Source organism: Nomascus leucogenys, chromosome 8 (assembly GCF_006542625.1).
Source record: "Nomascus leucogenys isolate Asia chromosome 8, Asia_NLE_v1, whole genome shotgun sequence".
Classification (NCBI taxonomy): Eukaryota; Metazoa; Chordata; class Mammalia; order Primates; family Hylobatidae; genus Nomascus; species Nomascus leucogenys.
Window position 1 is genome coordinate 8,300,701 of NC_044388.1, and position 18,179 is coordinate 8,318,879.

General features: G+C 35.3%; 1 protein-coding gene across 1 annotated transcript in view; it reads left to right on the plus strand.

Annotated features, from left to right (window-relative positions):
• The window catches only part of ATR (ATR serine/threonine kinase), a 135,593-nt gene that overhangs the window by 51,103 nt on the left and 66,311 nt on the right, over positions 1-18,179 (plus strand). The window contains exons 22-24 of the mRNA XM_030816709.1: positions 9,594-9,800; positions 10,956-11,069; positions 14,027-14,142. Of these exons, the coding sequence (XP_030672569.1) occupies positions 9,594-9,800; positions 10,956-11,069; positions 14,027-14,142 (437 nt within the window). The remainder of the gene's footprint in view (positions 1-9,593; positions 9,801-10,955; positions 11,070-14,026; positions 14,143-18,179) is intronic.

The following is an 18,179-nucleotide window of genomic DNA, read 5'->3' on the forward strand; positions in this document are numbered from 1 at the left end:
ATTCAATTAGGAAAACAGGAAGTCAAATTGTCCCTGTTTGCAGATGACATGATTGGATATCTAGAAAACCCCATCGTCTCAGCCCAAAGTCTTAAGCTGATAGGCAACTTCAGCAAAGTCTCAGGATACAAAATCAATGTGCAAAAATCATAAGCATTCTTATACACCAATAACAGACAAACAGAGAGCCAAATCATGAGTGAACTCCCATTCACAATTGCTTCAAAGAGAATAAGATACCTAGGAATCCAACTTACAAGGGATGTGAAGGACCTCTTCAAGGAGAACTACAAACCACTGCTCAACGAAATAAAAGAGGATGCAAACAAATGGAAGAACATTCCATGCTCATGGGTAGGAGGAATCAATATTGTGAAAATGGCCATACTGCCCAAGGTAATTTATAGATTCAATGCCATCCCCATCAAGCTACCAATGACTTTCTTCACAGAATTGGAAAAAACTACTTTAAAGTTCATATGGAACCAAAAAAGAGCCTGCATTGCCAAGTCAATCCTAAGCCAAAAGAACAAAGCTGGAGGCATCACACTACCTGACTTCAAACTATACTACAAGGCTACAGTAACCAAAACCAAAACAGCATGGTACTGGTACCAATACAGAGATATAGACCCATGGAACAGAACAGAGCCCTCAGGAATAATACCACACATCTACAACGATCTGATCTTTGACAAACCTGACAAAAACAAGGAATGGGGAAGGGATTCCCTGTTTAACAAATGGTGCTGGGAAAACTGGCTAGCCATATGTAGAAAGCTGAAACTGGATTCCTTCCTTACACCTTATACAAAAATTAATTCAAGATGGATTAAAGACTTAAAATATTAGACCTAAAACCATAAAAACCCTAGAAGAAAACCTAGGCAATACCATTCAGGACATAGGCATGGGCAAGGACTTCATGTCTAAAACACCAAAAGCAATGGCAACAAAAGCCAAAATTGACAAATGGGATCTAATTAAACTAAAGAGCTTCTGCACAGCAAAAGAAACTGCCATCAGAGTGAACAGGCAACCTACAGAGTGGTAGAAAACTTTTGCAATCTACTGATCTGACAAAGGGCTAATATCAAGAATCTACAATGAACTCAAACAAATTTAGAAGAAAAAACCAACCCCATCAAAAAGTGGGTGAAGGATATGAAGAGACACTTCTCAAAAGAAGACATTTATGCAGCCAAAAGATGCATGAAAAAATGCTCATCATCATTGGCCATTGGAGAAATGCAAATCAAAACCACAGTGAGATACCATCTCACCCCAGTTAGAATGGCGATCATTAAAAAGTCAGGAAACACAGGTGCTGGAGAGGATGTGGAGAAATAGGAATGCTTTTACACTGTTGGTGGGACTGTAAACTAGTTCAACCATTGTGGAAGTCAGTGTGGCGATTCCTCAGGGATCTAGAACTAGAAATACCATTTGACCCAGTGATCCCATTACTGGGTATATACCCAAAGGATTATAAAATGTGCTGCTATAAAGACACATGCACACATATGTTTATTGCGGCACTATTCACAATAGCAAAGACTTGGAACCAACCCAAATGTCCAACAATCATAGACTGGTTTAAGAAAATGTGGCATATATACACCATGGAATACTATGCAGCCATAAAAAATGATGAGTTCATGTCCTTTGTAGGGACATGGATGAAACTGGAAATCATCATTCTCAGTAAACTATCGCAAGGACAAAAAATCTAACACTGCATGTTCTCACTCATAGGTGGGAATTGAACAATGAGAACACATGAACACAGGAAGGGGAACATCACACTCTGGGGCCTGTTGTGGGGTGAGGGGCTGGGGGAGGGATAGCATTAGGAGATATACCTAATGTTAAATGATGAGTTAATGGGTGCAGCACATCAGCATGGCACATGTATACATATGTAACAAACCTGCACGTTGTACACGTGTACCCTAAAACTTGAAGTATAATAATAAAAAAGAAAAGAAAACTGCTAGAGACTTTCAGGTTGTCTTAGGATAATGGTGGATGCCTACATCTGAATTTCTGTGTAGCCCCTGAAACATCATAAAGAGTGTCAAGGAGAGCAATTGAAATCACACATAATTTAGACCTTGAATATTATGAACTTCAAATTACGTGTAACTAGCAGAGATATCTGTGGAGCTCATATCTTAACCTTGTATGGTGTTGAGAGCAGGTACGTTCTGATGAGACTGTATAAAAAAAGAAGAAAATGAAGAATAGGAACTAAGAATTGATGGAGCAAAGAGAAAATCACCAACCGAAAGAGAGTCACACTCTTAAGTGCAACATTACTGAAAATAAGTCTAGGATGTGTTATATCAGACTACTGGCTACAGGGAAGGTACTTGAAAGTATGCCCAATGTTTGTTGTCTCTGAAAATCAGTTTCTCGGGAGTAGTAAAAGAAGAGGAGGGGAGAGGCACTCTTCAGAGACTAAGGCATAAACAGAAAGAAGAAAGTAAGAGGGAGAATTTTAAGGGTCCTGCAGAAGTTAAAGAAATGTACAAAATCAGAGATGAACCAAATCCTCCCCCTGCTACCAGAAAAAGAAAAAAAAAGCTATTCATGAAGAAAACTGCACTTCACTATGCTGACATGGATACTCATGAAAGAGAAATCCTGAAGCCACTACAGAATGCTTACAGCAGGTAGCTGTTATGGAGGGTTTTCTAGTTTCAAAATTTCACAATATGTGCAGAAAAAATGTATGTATGCAAGGTTCCTGTAAGACAAAAATAGAAAATGAAAATTAAGTCTGTGAATTGATGACAGTTCCTCCTCAAAACCAACCACAACATGGAAGAAGATTGAACTTAGCAGTATAACTTGAATTGAATATTTTAAACAATCATTTCCAGATATAAAAAAAGTTGAATGAAAAATTTAAAAAACAAGAGAAATAAAAACCAAGATGGGCCAGGCGCGGTGGCTCACACTTGTAATCCCAGCACTTTGGGAGGCCAAGGCGGGCGGATCATGAGGTCAGGAGATCGAGACCATCCTGGCTAACACAGTGAAACCCCGTCTCTACTAAAAATACAAAAAATTAGCTGGGCAAGGTGGCGGGCGCCTGTAGTCCCAGCTACTCGGGAGGCTGAGGCAGGAGAATGGTGTGAACCCCGGGGGGCGGAGCCTGCAGTGAGCTGAGATCGTGCCACTGCACTCCAGCCTGGGCGACAGCGAGACTCTGTCTCAAAAAAAAAAAAAAAAAAAAAAAAAAAACCAAGATGAAACAAGGGTGATTGAACTTAGGAAAGAAATTGAAATGAAGATTAAATTACAAGAACTACAGGGGAGAATATATTTGACTAAACATTTAGCAAGGGGCATTGAATAAAGGTATAAAAAACAGAAGAAAAATGAGATAAAGGAGTAAAAAAGATAAAGGAGTAAAAAGAAAAAGTAGTTGGAAGATTGGCAAAGATTTCACGTGCAAATAATTGATGTCTCTGAAGAATAAAACCAAAACAAGAGAACAGAATTAATATTTAAAATTATAATCCAAGAAAGCTTTCTGGAAATAAAAGACCTAATCTACATATTGAAAAGACTTGTCGTATCCTGGAGAAAATTGACCCAGGATAATTAACTCTGATTCATATCCTAGACTTTAATAATAAAAAATCTTCAAAGCTTCCTGGCAAAAAAATTTTTTTTCAAAAAATTACTTGCAAGGAGAAAAAAAGTAGGTTGGTATCAGAATTCTCAGCAGGAATGTACAGAGTGGGCCTAGAAAATAGCAGCATTTTTTTTAAATGTCAAAAAATGTCATAAAGTATGAGTCAAGAAAGAGTCAAGCTGTCCTTAGAGTATCATGTGTGAGAACATGGTTTTAAACCTACAAGAATTGAAGTAATATGGTTTTCACAAGTGATCCCTTCCTAAGAGATGTATTAGAGGATGAGCTTCATTAAGTCAAGAGATAACTGGGCAGACTTTGGCAAAAGGTCTGATGGTTACTGTTTATGTATTTAATGAAATATATAAGACTAAAACAACAATGGGGCAAGGGTGGGATAATTATGTGTAAATGTTATATTCCAATAAGCTAGAAATAATGCAATTTTTTTAAATGAGAGAAGGGGGAGAGTAAGGAGTAAGTAAGATAAGCTCAGTAATTGTTGCACAGGCAATAACTGGGAGTCAAAATATACCATTTTACACCGGCAAACTAGTTATAGAAAGTCAAATAAGGAAAAGAGGGACTGTAGGTATTTCAAAAAATTACCTTAATTTTTATTTTACCTTTAAGGTAAATAATATTTCACCTTTAATTAATATTAAAGGTATTAGTATATTGGATAGGCTGGGCGCGATAGCTCACACCTGTAATCCCAGCACTTTGGGAGGCCGAGGCAGGCAGATCACGAGGTCAGGAGTTCAAGACCAGCCTGACCAACATGGTGAAACGCCGTCTCTACTAAAAATACAAAAATTAACCAGGCATGATGGTGCACCTGTAATCCCATGTGCTCAGGAGGCTGAAGCAGGAGAATCGCTTGAACCCGGGGGGCAGAGGTTGCAGTGAGCCGAGATTGCACCACTGCACTCCAGCCTGGGTGACACAGCGAGACTCCATCTCAAAAAAAAAAAAAATTTATATATATATATGTATATGATAATTCCAGAACAAAAGTATAAACTTTCCTCCTTACCCAAATAAATGATTTTTTAAACACAAAACAGAATAGAGGGAAGAAAGCACTAATTATAGTATACTGTATTATAATCCATTGTATTATAATAAAAAATCTGACAGAATTGTGGCCAAGCATCTCAGTCACATTAATAAGTGTGAACAACCTTAAAATAAAAAAATTTACAAATTGGCTTACAAAGTAAGAAACAACTCTCTACCACATGCAAGATACATACCTAAAGTGATTCAGAAAGGCCAAAAATAAAAGGATAAGCAAAAATTATCCAGATAAGTGGAAAGTATAAGAAAGCAGGAATTCTCATTCTGCCACCAAACAAAATAAAACTGAAGCTGAAAAGCATTAAATATGACTTAAATGGATACTTTTTAATGCTTAATGCTGTAATTCATAAGGAAGATTTAATAGTTATAAATATGCTCCAAATAACACACCAGCCACCTTGATACAGCCAAAATAAGAAGCTTAAGAAGATATATATAGAAACTCAATCAGAGGAGACTAACATGTTATTCTCAGTATAAAATAAGTTAGTAGATAAATACATAGAAGATCTAAATAACATAATCAATAAAGTAGCTATTGTGAATATATGTCAGACATTACACCTTGATAATAGAAGCATACTTTATTCTAAAGAGCAGATAGAACATTCATAAAAATTGATTATTGTATTAGTTGGATCTTTGTGTTAGTTTGCTAGGGCTGCTATAACAAAGTACTACAAACTGAATGACTTTAAACAACAGAAACAGAAATTTATTGTCTCACAGTTCCCATGGGCTAGAAGTTTGAGATCAAGGTGGTGGCAGGTTGGTTCCTTTTGAGAGCTTCTGGTGGTTTGCTGGCAATCTTTGGTATTCTTGAATAAACAAATCCATAGAGATAGAAAGTACATTAATGGTTGCCTAGGGTTAGGAGGTTTGGGGGAAATGGGGAGTGATTGCTGATGGGTACAGATTCCTTTTGAGATGGTAAAAATGTTCTGAAATTAAATAGAAGTGATGGTTGCACTTGTGATATACTTCAGTATACTAAAACTTGTGAATATACTAAAGACCATTCATTTGTACACCTTAAAAGAGTTAATTTTATAGTACGTGACACAAATATTTTATTAAAACTAAGACAAGATAGTACAGGAAGAAAATAATAAAAATAAAAGAGAAATATAGAGAACAGAAAGGAGTAAAATTAATTAATGAGTAAAAATTCTAGCAAAAAACTAGCGAAATTGGTAAATGTCAGATATGTAAATAATGAACTGTTGAAACATAGAAGGTATTTAAAAATCACAAGAGACTACTTTGTACCCTTTTACACAAATACATTTGTAAACATGTATACTTTTCCTGGAATATATAGTGTATCAAAATGGACTCTAGCTGAAATAGAAAGCTTAAAAGATTAGTTTCTGTAGGAGAAATAGAGAATATTATAAAAGAACTTCATCCATAGGAAAGCACCAGGCCCAGATAAGGGGACTTTTTATCAAATTTTCACAAACTAAATGGTCTCAATGGTGTTTAAATTTTCCTGGACTATAGGAAATGAAAGAAAACTTCCATTTTTAAAAAAGCAGCAATATATAACAGTGTTCAATAGCCCTGAAAAAAGATAGCATGAAACAAAAAATTAAAGATTATCATATTAATATCAGTGTAAAAAATTATAAATGAAATATTATCAAACAAATCAATTTCACATTAAGAAAACACCCCATGCTTGGTATAGAGGCTCATGCCTGTAATCCCAACACTTTGGGAGGCCAAGGCAGATGGATTGCTTGAGACCAAGTGTTCGAGACCAGCCTGAGCAATATTAGCAAGACCCCATCTCTACAAAAAATACAAAAATTAGCCAGGCATCGTGGCACATGCCTGAAGTCCAAGCTACTTGGAGGTTGAGGTGGGAGGATCACCTTGGCCTGGGGAGTTTGAGGCTGCAGTGAGCCAAGATCATGCCACTGCATTCCAGCCAGGGCAATACCCACAATACCCCATGACCAGTTGCATTTTATTCCAGTATTGCAAAGATGGTTAATACTTAGCCATCCATGAATATAATTCACTGTATTAATAGATCTAAAGAGAAAATCATGCTGTTATTTCCATAGATGCCAAATAGACTTTGACACATTTCATCACCTACTTCAAATGAAAACACTTAAGAAAACAAATTGATGAATATTATCTTAACGTGTATGTGTACATATATGTATGCATGTTTATACATACATACATATATACACATATTTAATGGGAAACAAGTATATACATACATACATACATATATGTGTACTTAATAGGAAACAAGCATATACATGTATACACATATGTGTGTATACACATATGTGTACATACACATGTGTACATATATGTATGTATGTTTACACATACGTATATGTATGTGTACATGCATGTATGCATGATTATACATATGTACATATATACATATGTACACATGTATGTGTACATATAGGTGTGCATGTTTATACATACGTACATATATACACATAATGGGAAACAAGTATATACATGCATACATATATGTGTACTTAATGGGAAACTTGTATATACATGCATACATATATATGTACATATATATACACATACTTAATGGGAAACAAGAAACATTCCCACTGAAAGCAAGGTTTCCTATTTGCACTATTTAGCATTCACTTGGAGGTATTGGCTAAGGAATTTAGGGAAAAAAAGCAATCAGATATAAGAGTTAGAAAAGATGTAAAACTATATTTACAAATGATATGCTTATCAGAGACATAAGAATTGGAAAAGATGTAAAATTATCTCCATTTCTTATGCTAATATAGTTCGGAAATTATAGAGAATTACTGATAAAACTAACTCGATCACAGATGAATTCAGTAAAGTAGGGGATATAAAATTAACATAAAAATTAATAATTTTCATATGACAAGCAGTAACCAGGTAGAAATTTTTTTGGAATACCCCATTTACAATAGCAACAGGAAAACAATATAGTTGAGAATAAACTTAACAAGAAATGCATAAACCAACAAGAGGAAAATTTTAAAATGCTTCTGAAAGACACAAAAGGGTAATAGATTTGACTAAATGGAAACCATCACTGTTTTAGTCTGTTTGCTTTGCTATAAAGGAATTATAGTAAATTACCCTGAGGCTGGGTAATTTATTAAAAAGAAGAGATTTATTTGGCTTATGGTTCTGCAACCTATACAAGAAGCATGGTGCCAGCATCTGCTTCTGGTGAGGGTTTCAGCAAGCCTGAGCCTTTACTCATAGCCGAAGGGGAAAGGGAGTTAGCATATCACATGGTGAGAGAGGGAGCAAGAAAGCAATGGGAGGAGTGCCACACTCTCAAATAACCAGTTCCCACTTGAACTAATGGAGTCCAGCTCACACCTGAACTAATAGAGAAAGAACTCACTTATTATCACAGGGATGGCACCAAGCCGTTCATGAGGGATCCACCTATGTGACCCAAACACCTGCCACCAGGTCTCACCTCGAACACTGGGGATCACATTTCAATATGAGATTTGGAGGGGACAGGTATCTAAGCTATATCAATCCCTTATTATTGGGTAGGTTGATGTTATAACGATTTCAATTCTCCTTAGATTAATTAATGTAATGCAACCCCAATGAAAATGTCGCCAAAGTTTTTTTTTTTTTTAACTGTAGGAGGTTTATAATAATGTTCATATGGAAAAATAAAATATATAAAAAATAGCTAGTAAACTCCCCCTGTAAAAAAAAAAAAGGTTATGAGAATATAGTAGCCCAACCAAACATTAATATACTTTGTAGCCACTACAGTTATAACAAAGAGGTAACTAGTATATGAATAACCAGACCAGTGGGAAACAATAGGAGGTCTCGAAATAGACCCAAGTACATATGGACATTTAGTATATGATAAAAAGTGACACTTCTTATCTGAGTTTTACTTTTAACTGATTACCAGGGTGTGTATGTGTGGGGGTAGGGGGGCAGTCTTTACAGCTGAATTAATCTGTAATATTATTTAAGAAATCAGCTATTGAAGATTCTGGATAAGATTAAATGTCTTTTCGTTTTTCTTTTGAAATGTATTACTCTAATTTGTATTACTCATTACAGTTCTAACATGGAGTTTGAGATGCTCCTATACACTTGACTTTTGCTAGAAAGAAAATAATATAAATGAAGTAGCTTTAAAGTGATCACACAGGTACAATATCTAAATCTTCACTGGCTTGAGAATTGTTTCTTCTTACTTAACATTTTATTCATTACAGCATCCTGAAGAGACAGCTGAAAAAAGACTATTTGAATTAACATATTTATCATTAGGCTACCTCTTTCTTCCTCCCTCTTTTTTCCATCCTCACAGAACCCTTTTTATATCTTTTTTCCTTCTTTACTAGTTTTTATACACTTTTCAAACTTCTTGTTTTAACTAATAGTTGTTCCTCCTTCATCTACTGAAATATCTGTCCACTGTCCTTTAAAAGTTACTCTGTTTTTTTTCTCATTCATTGCTTCTTTGCCATACAAATATATTTGTTATTGTACATATCATATGATGGTTTAGTTATTTGTCTGTTTCCTCTTAGACAGTGAACTTGTTAAGACTTGTTTTACTGATTTTTTGTATATTGATATAATGCACAATAACTGCTTGTTTAATGGATTAATGATCAAAGACTTTCAGACATTTAATGATTCTGATTGTACAGGACATATTGTGAACTATGTTATGTGAACTCATAAAAACTAGCTGAAAAAATTGCAGATACAGAAATTTAATTTTATCAATATTTATGGTAGATATTCTTTAATATTTTTAAGCTTCCTAGCTCAGGAAAACATACTAGTTTGTAGAAATTATGTATAAATTTTCTTTCTACTTTTATTTTAGGAAAAACTGATAAAGTATGCAACAGACAGTGAAACAGTAGAACCTATTATCTCACAGTTGGTGACAGTGCTTTTGAAAGGTTGCCAAGATGCAAACTCTCAAGCTCGGTTGCTCTGTGGGGAATGTTTAGGGGAATTGGGGGCGATAGATCCAGGTCGATTAGATTTCTCAACAACTGAAACTCAAGGAAAAGATTTTACATTTGTGGTAAGTAGTGGAAATTTGGAATGACAAAAGAGTTCTCTGTCCTATTGAGGTTTATATATTCCATTTACAAAAACTATTCAGGTTATCCTTAATAAAAGCTTCACCTAGAACCAGACAATTAGTTAACTTCTGAGTTTATTTCTTTTACTATTGCAGAAACCTTTAGCCAAAAGCAATAAAGTTTGAACCCCATCTAGGGTGCTATATTCTTGTAAATAAAGCTTCCTAATATAATAATGACAATATTTAAAGCCTAATCAATTATTTAAATATTACTTTTTAAACATTATTGCTAGTGTTTCCATGGAAAACTAGTTTCCAGGATATTACAGTAGTAATATTTTGTAGTCAAATGAGTTTGGGAACTCCATATAGAACAAAATTAAATGACTTTTTTTAAAAAAATGTGACTTTTAATGTATCTGTGTGCATTGTGAATCTCTAAGACTATATCTCCAAGAGTTATAATATATAGGTATATTAAAATTATTTCTTAGAGTTTCTCAAATGACTCTTGGGCTCTACAGAATGCAATGTAGGAGATACTGTGTATACATTTTGTGTTTTTTTTTTGGACAGAGTCTCGCTCTGTCAGCCAGGCTGGAGTGCAGTGGCGTGATCTCGGCTTACTGCAACCTCTGCCTCCTGGATTCAAGTGATTGTCCTGCCTCAGCCTCCCGAGTAGTTGGGATTACAGGCGCACACCACCACGCCTGGCTAATTTTTGTATTTTTAGTAGAGATGGACTTTCAACATATTGGCCAGTCTGGTCTCGAACTCCTGACCTCATGATCTGCCCTCCTTGGCCTCCCCAAATGCTGGAATTACAGGCATGAGCCACCGTGCCTGGCCTACATTTTGCTTTTTATGGGTTAAAAAACAAACAATGCAAATTGTCAGAGATATGCAAAAGTTGAATAATTTTTTGTATACCTTAGAAATAGCCTAAAAAGCTTTACATTTTGGCTTTTTAGCTACAGATTATATTGTAGTCTTGATACCAAACTTAGTTTGAACCTCACTGTCTTTTCCTTTGTCTAAGTTAAATTCACTTAGGCAGTTAAGTTAAATTCACCATGGAAGAAGCAGTACACCTAAGAAAATTTATAGCAGTTATCCTGGAATTTTCTTTTTTTTTTTTTTTTTCTAATTGAGACTGGAGTAGAAGATTCAAGCTTTGCCTATGGATTATTGATGGAGCTAACAAGAGCTTACCTTGCATATGCTGATAATAGCCGAGCTCAAGATTCAGCTGCCTATGCCATTCAGGTAAGAGTGGATATAGTCATTACTGGCTTTAAGTTGTTTAATTCAAATAAGAACGTTGTAAATTCTATACTTGTGAAACTCCTTTTTGTTTTAATTCTCACTTTTATCAAAGTTATACAAGTTCATGATAAACATTTTAGAGTACAGAAGCATACCTCTTAACTGATTATTATAGGTATAGTTACTTTCAAAATTTTGTGTCTATATACAAATATATACTACTGCCTCAGCTTTGTGACTTAAGTGAGTTACTTAAATCATTCTAGGCAATGAAATAAATGTCCTAAGGATGTTCACAGCTCTAAAACTATAAAATTATGTTTATTTTTCTGTGTACAAGCGTAACTCAAAGATAATATGCGTTCAGTTCCAGGCCACCACAATAAAGCAAGTATCTTTATAAAGCGAGTTACATGAATTCTTCAGTTTCCCAGTGCATATTAATGTTACGTTTACACTATACTATAGTCTGTCAGGTGTGCAATAGCATTATAAATGTACATGCCTTTATTTAAAAAATACTTTGTTGCTAAAAAATGCTAACCATCATCTGAGCCTTCACAAGTCATAATGGTTTTGCTGGTGGAAGATTTTGCCTCAATGTTGATGGTGCTGATTAATTTCGGTGGTGGTTGCTGAAGGTTGGAATGGCTGTGGCAATTTCTTAAAAAAATCAGACAACGAAGTTTGCCACATCAGTTGCCTTTCATGAAAGGTTTCTCTGTAGCCTGTGATGCTGTTTGATACCATTTACCCCACAGTAGAACTTCTTTCAAAATTTTAATGAGTCCTCTCAAACCTTGCCACTGCTTAATCAACTAAGTTTATATAATGTTCTAAATCCTTTGTTGTCACTTGAACAGTGTTCACAGCATTTTGAGTGGAACCACAGTAGATTCCATCTCCAGAAACCACTTTCTTTGCTTATAAAAAGCAACTCCTCATCCATTCAGGTTTTATCATGAGAAGGCAGTAATTCAGTCCTATCTTCAGGCTCCACTTCTAACTCTAGTTTTCTTGCTGTTTTTATCACATCTATAGTTACTTCCTCCACTGAAGTTTTGAGCCTCTCAAAGTTATCCAGGAGGGATTGGAATCAACTTCTTTCAAACTCCTGTTAATGTTGATGAAATTTTGACTTCTCATGAATGATGAACATTCTTAATGACATCTAGAATAGTGAATTCTTTCCAGAAGGTTTTCAATTTACTGTGCCCAGATCCATCAGAGCAATTACTGTCTGTGGCTGCTATAACCTTATAAAATGTATTTCTTAAGTAATAAAACTTGAAAGTCAAAATTACCCCTTGATACACGGGCTGCAAAATGGATGTTTTGTTAGCAGGCACGAAAACAACATTAATATCCTTGTATAGCTCCATCAGAGCTCCCAGGTGACAGGTACATTGTCAGTGAGCAGTAATATTTGGAAAGGAATCTTTTATTGTGACCAGTAGGTCTCAACAGTGAGCTTAAAATATTCAGTAAACCATGCTGTAAACAGATGTGTTGTCATTCAGGCTTTGTCACTGCATATATAGAGCACAGGCAGAGTAGATTTCACATAATTTTTATTTTTTAATTTTTTTTACTTTTATTGTTCTAATTTTCAATTTTTATGGGTATATAGTAGATGCATATATTTAGATTTCACCTAATTCCTAACAGCCCTAGGATGTATGGAATCGTCAATGAGCATTGGCTTCAATTTAAAGTCACCAATTGCATTAGCCCCTAACGAGAGAGTTATTAACCTGTCCTTTGAAGCTTTGAAGCCAGGTATTGACTTCTCCTCTCTAGCTGTGAAAGTCCTGGATAGCATCTTCTTCCAACAGGATAGAATGATTTTAGCTAGATCTTCTGGATAACTTGCTGCAGCTTCTCTATCAATAGTTGCTTCTTCACCTTGCACTTTTGTGTTATAGAGACAGCTTCTTTTCCTTAAACCGCATGAAGCAACCTCTGTTTGCTTCAAACTTTTTTTTGTTTGTTTGTTTTTTAAGAAATGCCCCTTGAGTCGTATCACTTCAAACTTTTTTTTCTGCAGCTTATTCTCCTCTCTCAGATTTCATAGAATTGGAGAGAACTAGGGCTTTTCTTTGGATTAGGCTTTGGCTTAAGGGAATGTTGTGGCTAGTTTAATCTTTTATCCAGACCACTAAAACTTTCTCTATATCAGCAATAAGACTGTTTCTCTTTCTTATATTTGATGTATTCATTGGAGTAACACTTTTAATTTCCTTCAAGAACTTGTTCTTTACATTTATACTTGGCTGTTTGGTGCAAGACACCTAGCTTTTGGCTTGTCTAGGTTTTTGACGTGCCTTCTTCACTAAGCTTAGTCATTTTTAGCTTTTGATTTAAAGTGAGAGATGTGTGATTCCTCCTTTCATATGAATACTTAGAGGCCACTGTAGGGTTATTAATTGGCCTAATTTCAATATTCTTATGTCTTTGGGAATATGAAGTCTTTGGGAATATGAAGTCCCAAAGAGAGTGAGAGGGATGGAACGGCTGGTCAGTGGACTGGTCAGAACACACACCACATTTATCGATTAGGTTCACTGTCTTATATGGGCACAGTTTGTGGAGCCCCAAAGCAATTACAACAGTAACATCAAAGATCACTGATCATATATCACTATAACAGATATAGTAATAATGAAAAAGTTTGAAATATTTTGAGAATTACTGAAATGTGACATAGAGACATGAAGTGAGCATATGTTGTTGGAAAAATGGCACTGATAGATTTACTGCATGCGTAGTGGCCACAAACCTTCTATTTCTAAAAAAACAAACACACAAAAAACAGCATCTGTGAAGCACAAATAAAGCGAAGTGCAATAAAATGAGTTATGACTGTATTTTTGTAACTAAAATATGTAGAACATTCATGAATATAAAGCGTTATCTGCTTCACTGTGGACTTACAAATGTAAAATATGTATTTGTAGGAGTTGCTTTCTATTTATGGCTGTAGAGAGATGGAGACCAACGGCCCAGGTCACCAGTTGTGGAGGAGATTTCCTGAGCATGTTCGGGAAATACTAGAACCTCATCTAAATACCAGGTATGTAGGCTTATTTAATATATTTTCTTAAAATTGTTTTTAATTATATAAAAATTAATGCAATTTTTTGGCCAGGCACAGTGGCTCACACCTGTAATCCCAGCACTTTGGGAGACTGAGGTGGGTGGATCACGAGGTCAGGAGTTCGAGATGAGCCTGACCAACATGGTGAAACCCCATCTCTACTAAAAATACAAAAATTAGCCGGGAATGGTAGCGCACGCCTGTAATCCCAGCTACTTGGGAGGCTGGGGCAGGAGAATCGCTTGAACCCAGGGGGCAGAGGTTGCAGTGAGCCGAGATTGTGCCATTGCACTCCAGCCTGGGCGACAGAGCGAGACTTCGTCTCAGAGAAAAAAAAAAAAATTAATGCGATTTTTGATATAGTTTTTTCACATTAAAAGTGTTTTAGTATGTTCTTATATATATTTCACTATGATTTATGCTTATAATTTGTCTAGATGAGAAGTGCAGTCTGCTCATTGGGTCAAATTCTACAACTTTAAATATTCAGATAAATTTATTGAAGTTAAAGGGATTGATTTTTTAAAAGTTCAATGGTCAGTAGTAAATTGAAAGAATGTACTTTAAGCTGAATGTGAGTTGAATTCTTTGATAGGTGTAAGTAATACAGAAATTTAAAGTTTAAACCTAATCAGAAAGCCTTTAGTAAGCCCAATTAAAGATTTTCATTACTCCCACTTTCTCCTCATGAATATATTTTCACCCTCTACTTTTAAAAAAGTGTATTTAATCTCTTAAAAAATTTAAATGACTTTGTTAGGACTGATGAAATATGCAAGATGACATACACATTCATGAAGCATTTTATATTTAAAAAATCCATACAATTATAAATTATTTCTATTTAGAAACTGTACTTTTTGGTACCCTAGGTACACATGCATATTAGATACTTGACTTTGGACAAATAACTTCTTTGAACCTTAGAAAGTGCCTAGACTTCTACTAAAAGTCTTTATAAAAGCCCTGAGGTATGCATATTTATTTCCTAGATAATTTTTTATACTTAGAAATCTTTTAAACATCATTTTATGTCTTATGACTAGCATTATTAAAGAAGTGATTATTTAGTATTATTATTATTAGCCTTATTAAAGAGGAATTATTACTGTTATTATTATTATTTTTGAGACAGAGTCTCACTCTGTTGCCCAGGCTGGAGTGCAGTGATGTGGTATCAGCTCACTGCACCCTCTACCTCCTGGGTTCAAGTGATTCTCCTGCCACAGTCTCCCAAGTAGCTGGGATTACAGGCGTGCGCTGCCATGCCTGGCTACTTTTTGTATTTTTAGTAGAGATGGAGTTTCATCATGTTGGCCAGGCTGGTTTCCTGGCCTCAAGTGATCCGCCTGCCTGGGCTTCCCAAAGTGCTGGGATTACAGGCATGAGCCACTGCACCTGACCACTATTAGCATTATTTAAAAAGTAAAGTTAAAGACTAAAGTTAAAATTTGGATTTTCGTTTTTGAGGACTCCATACTTCCCCCATTTTCTTAGTCTGTACTTTGTATAGCACCTGTAGATGTCAAAAAATTTCTGTAATCTACTGGAAGGTTTATGGCCTTTGGAGTCACACAGGCTTAGGTTTGATTGTTGGCTTTGCATTTGCTAGCTCTGAAGTCTTGAGCAAGTTATTTAACATTTCCAGGTTTTAATTTTTTAATTTTGAAAACATAGATAATTTTACCCACTTTGCATGATTATTGTTAGGAATAAAGGAGATAATATTAAAAGTACTTAGCAAAGTGCCTGATATTTAGTTGACACTCAATAATAAATACTTATTCAATCCTAGCTTGCTTAATAAATTCTTTGTTTTTTGGGGGAGAATTTGTGAAGTTTGCTATCATCTACTTCATAAGAAGTAGAAGCCAACATTTCTGCCTACCTGTTATTTTTTTCATAGGAAGCAACTTTTAAGTGGTCTTTTAAAAGTTGATCTTAACAAAGCAATGAAAATTCTTTTGGTCTTTAGCTTTTATACCTGAGCAGTTAGAATAACCTCTCGAATGGTTCCTCAATGATGGAAGTTAGGAGATTTACCTAGTTGGGATCTGCTTGTTGAAATTGGAGCCACATAAAATTAAGAGGTTGATAGAGCACATTTTGAATAGCATTGATTCCCTTTTGTATGAAAAACTAAAATACCAGGTTAGCCTGTAGCTCAATTTTATAGCTTGGACTGCTTGATATTTACTCCAGAGGACCTAGGGAAATACAGAATTTCTTAAAAGCATATTCATATTTTTGCTGCCTTTAAGTTATACTCCCTACTTTATGTTTTTTTTTTTTTTAATTTGGGCTCTTTATATGTAATCACTAAATCTGGATTAAAGGATGGCTGTATTTGGGAGATTGAAATTTAGAACCAGATAGAACAACTGCAGTTCAAAATCACCGTAGAAATAACTTTAGGAGAAAACATCAGTATATGACTAGGCAGAGCCTGGCTTGTATCCCAGTATCAGTAGTTTTCTAGCTAAGTTTACTATAAATTTGATAAAAATCATCTAGAGAACTATACTCGTGATGATTCAAAATAGGGATTTAAATTTTTTCCCCTGGTTTAGTGTGATGGTTAACTGAGAGATTATTGGATTTTTCAACTGTTAGAAACTTGGAATACAGTGAAATATATATATATATGTGTGTATATATATATATATATATATATGTATATATATATATATATGTATATATATATATGTGTGTATATATATATATATATACACACATATATATATAATTTGGGTATAAGACTTTGGTTATAGGGCATTTGTTATTTCCTAAGCTTTTATTGGTGATTTGAAAGAAACCCATGCCACTCAAAAAATCCTACACACAGGTAGCCATAAGATGAGAGCTATGTGAACATGTTTAAATGTTAATGCTGAGGAACAAATAGAAAGGGTCATGTTGAAGTAATGTGAGACAGAAGTGATAGTTGGTGTAGTAAGGACCCCAAGGAGCATCCAGAATGGGAGAGCCATGGCCCTTATAGGGAATTATACTTAGAAGGAATAAGATCTCTTTTTTTGCAATAGGGAAAGATAAAATAATGGATGGAACACAGCTAAGTTTACAGATTTCATTGCGGGAAGCAATGATTTTGTTTTTACTCTGTGAAGTAAGAGGTATAGGAGATGACCTCATTGGCTGAAAGTGGCAATGGAGTTGGTATAGGTGACTTTAGAAGGGTGGTGATGGTTTGAAATAATCACTGGAAAACAGAAGAGAGCCAATAATGAAAACTTAGAAGGAATTCTGTAACTTTAGAGGCCCACTGACATTGAAGACTAGGAATACACAGTAATACTAATCTTATAAGTGGGTTAGTGATTTTCCTATATCAGTGCAGTGGCCTGAGTATCATTTCAGTAAAGACAAATATTTAGACTGATTCAAGGTTGGGAGGTTAGCAGATGAATACCGCTGGAAAAGACAGTGTGGCAATGGAGTGGGTAGAGGATGTTACCAAGAGAATGCTAGAAGTGAAGGACCATACAGACTAAGATGGTTGTGGAAAGAGGCAAAGAGACGGGGATGTCATAGATCAGGAGAGCTTAGCAGGGTCACGGAACAGAACATCTCAACAAGAGAGAATGGATGTGCTGGAATAACTGGGTGAAAAAACTGGAAATTTAGGAAACTATGACCACACAATGAGATGTCTAAATAATTGATTTCAAAGTGAAGAAATTCTTTGAATTAGCATGGGAGCCCTGATAATTCCTGAGCCCTGATAAGTAGAGAAGAAAGTCACTGGAAAGTTCTGAGCTTGATTAAGTGCTCCAGCTAGACACTGAAATCACCCAGGATGATAATAACACTGGGAAGAAAGAAAACCCTGAGCAATGTTCTAAAGTTATCAATGAGTTTGGTAATCAGTGAGTTGAGTAGTTACCCATAATGAGGAGTAGAAAATAGTAGTATACCTGGGTAGCTTGAACTTCAAAGGAACAGGTTTTTCTTATACAAGAATAGAGTTGGAAGGATCTGAGGAAGAGGAGGGG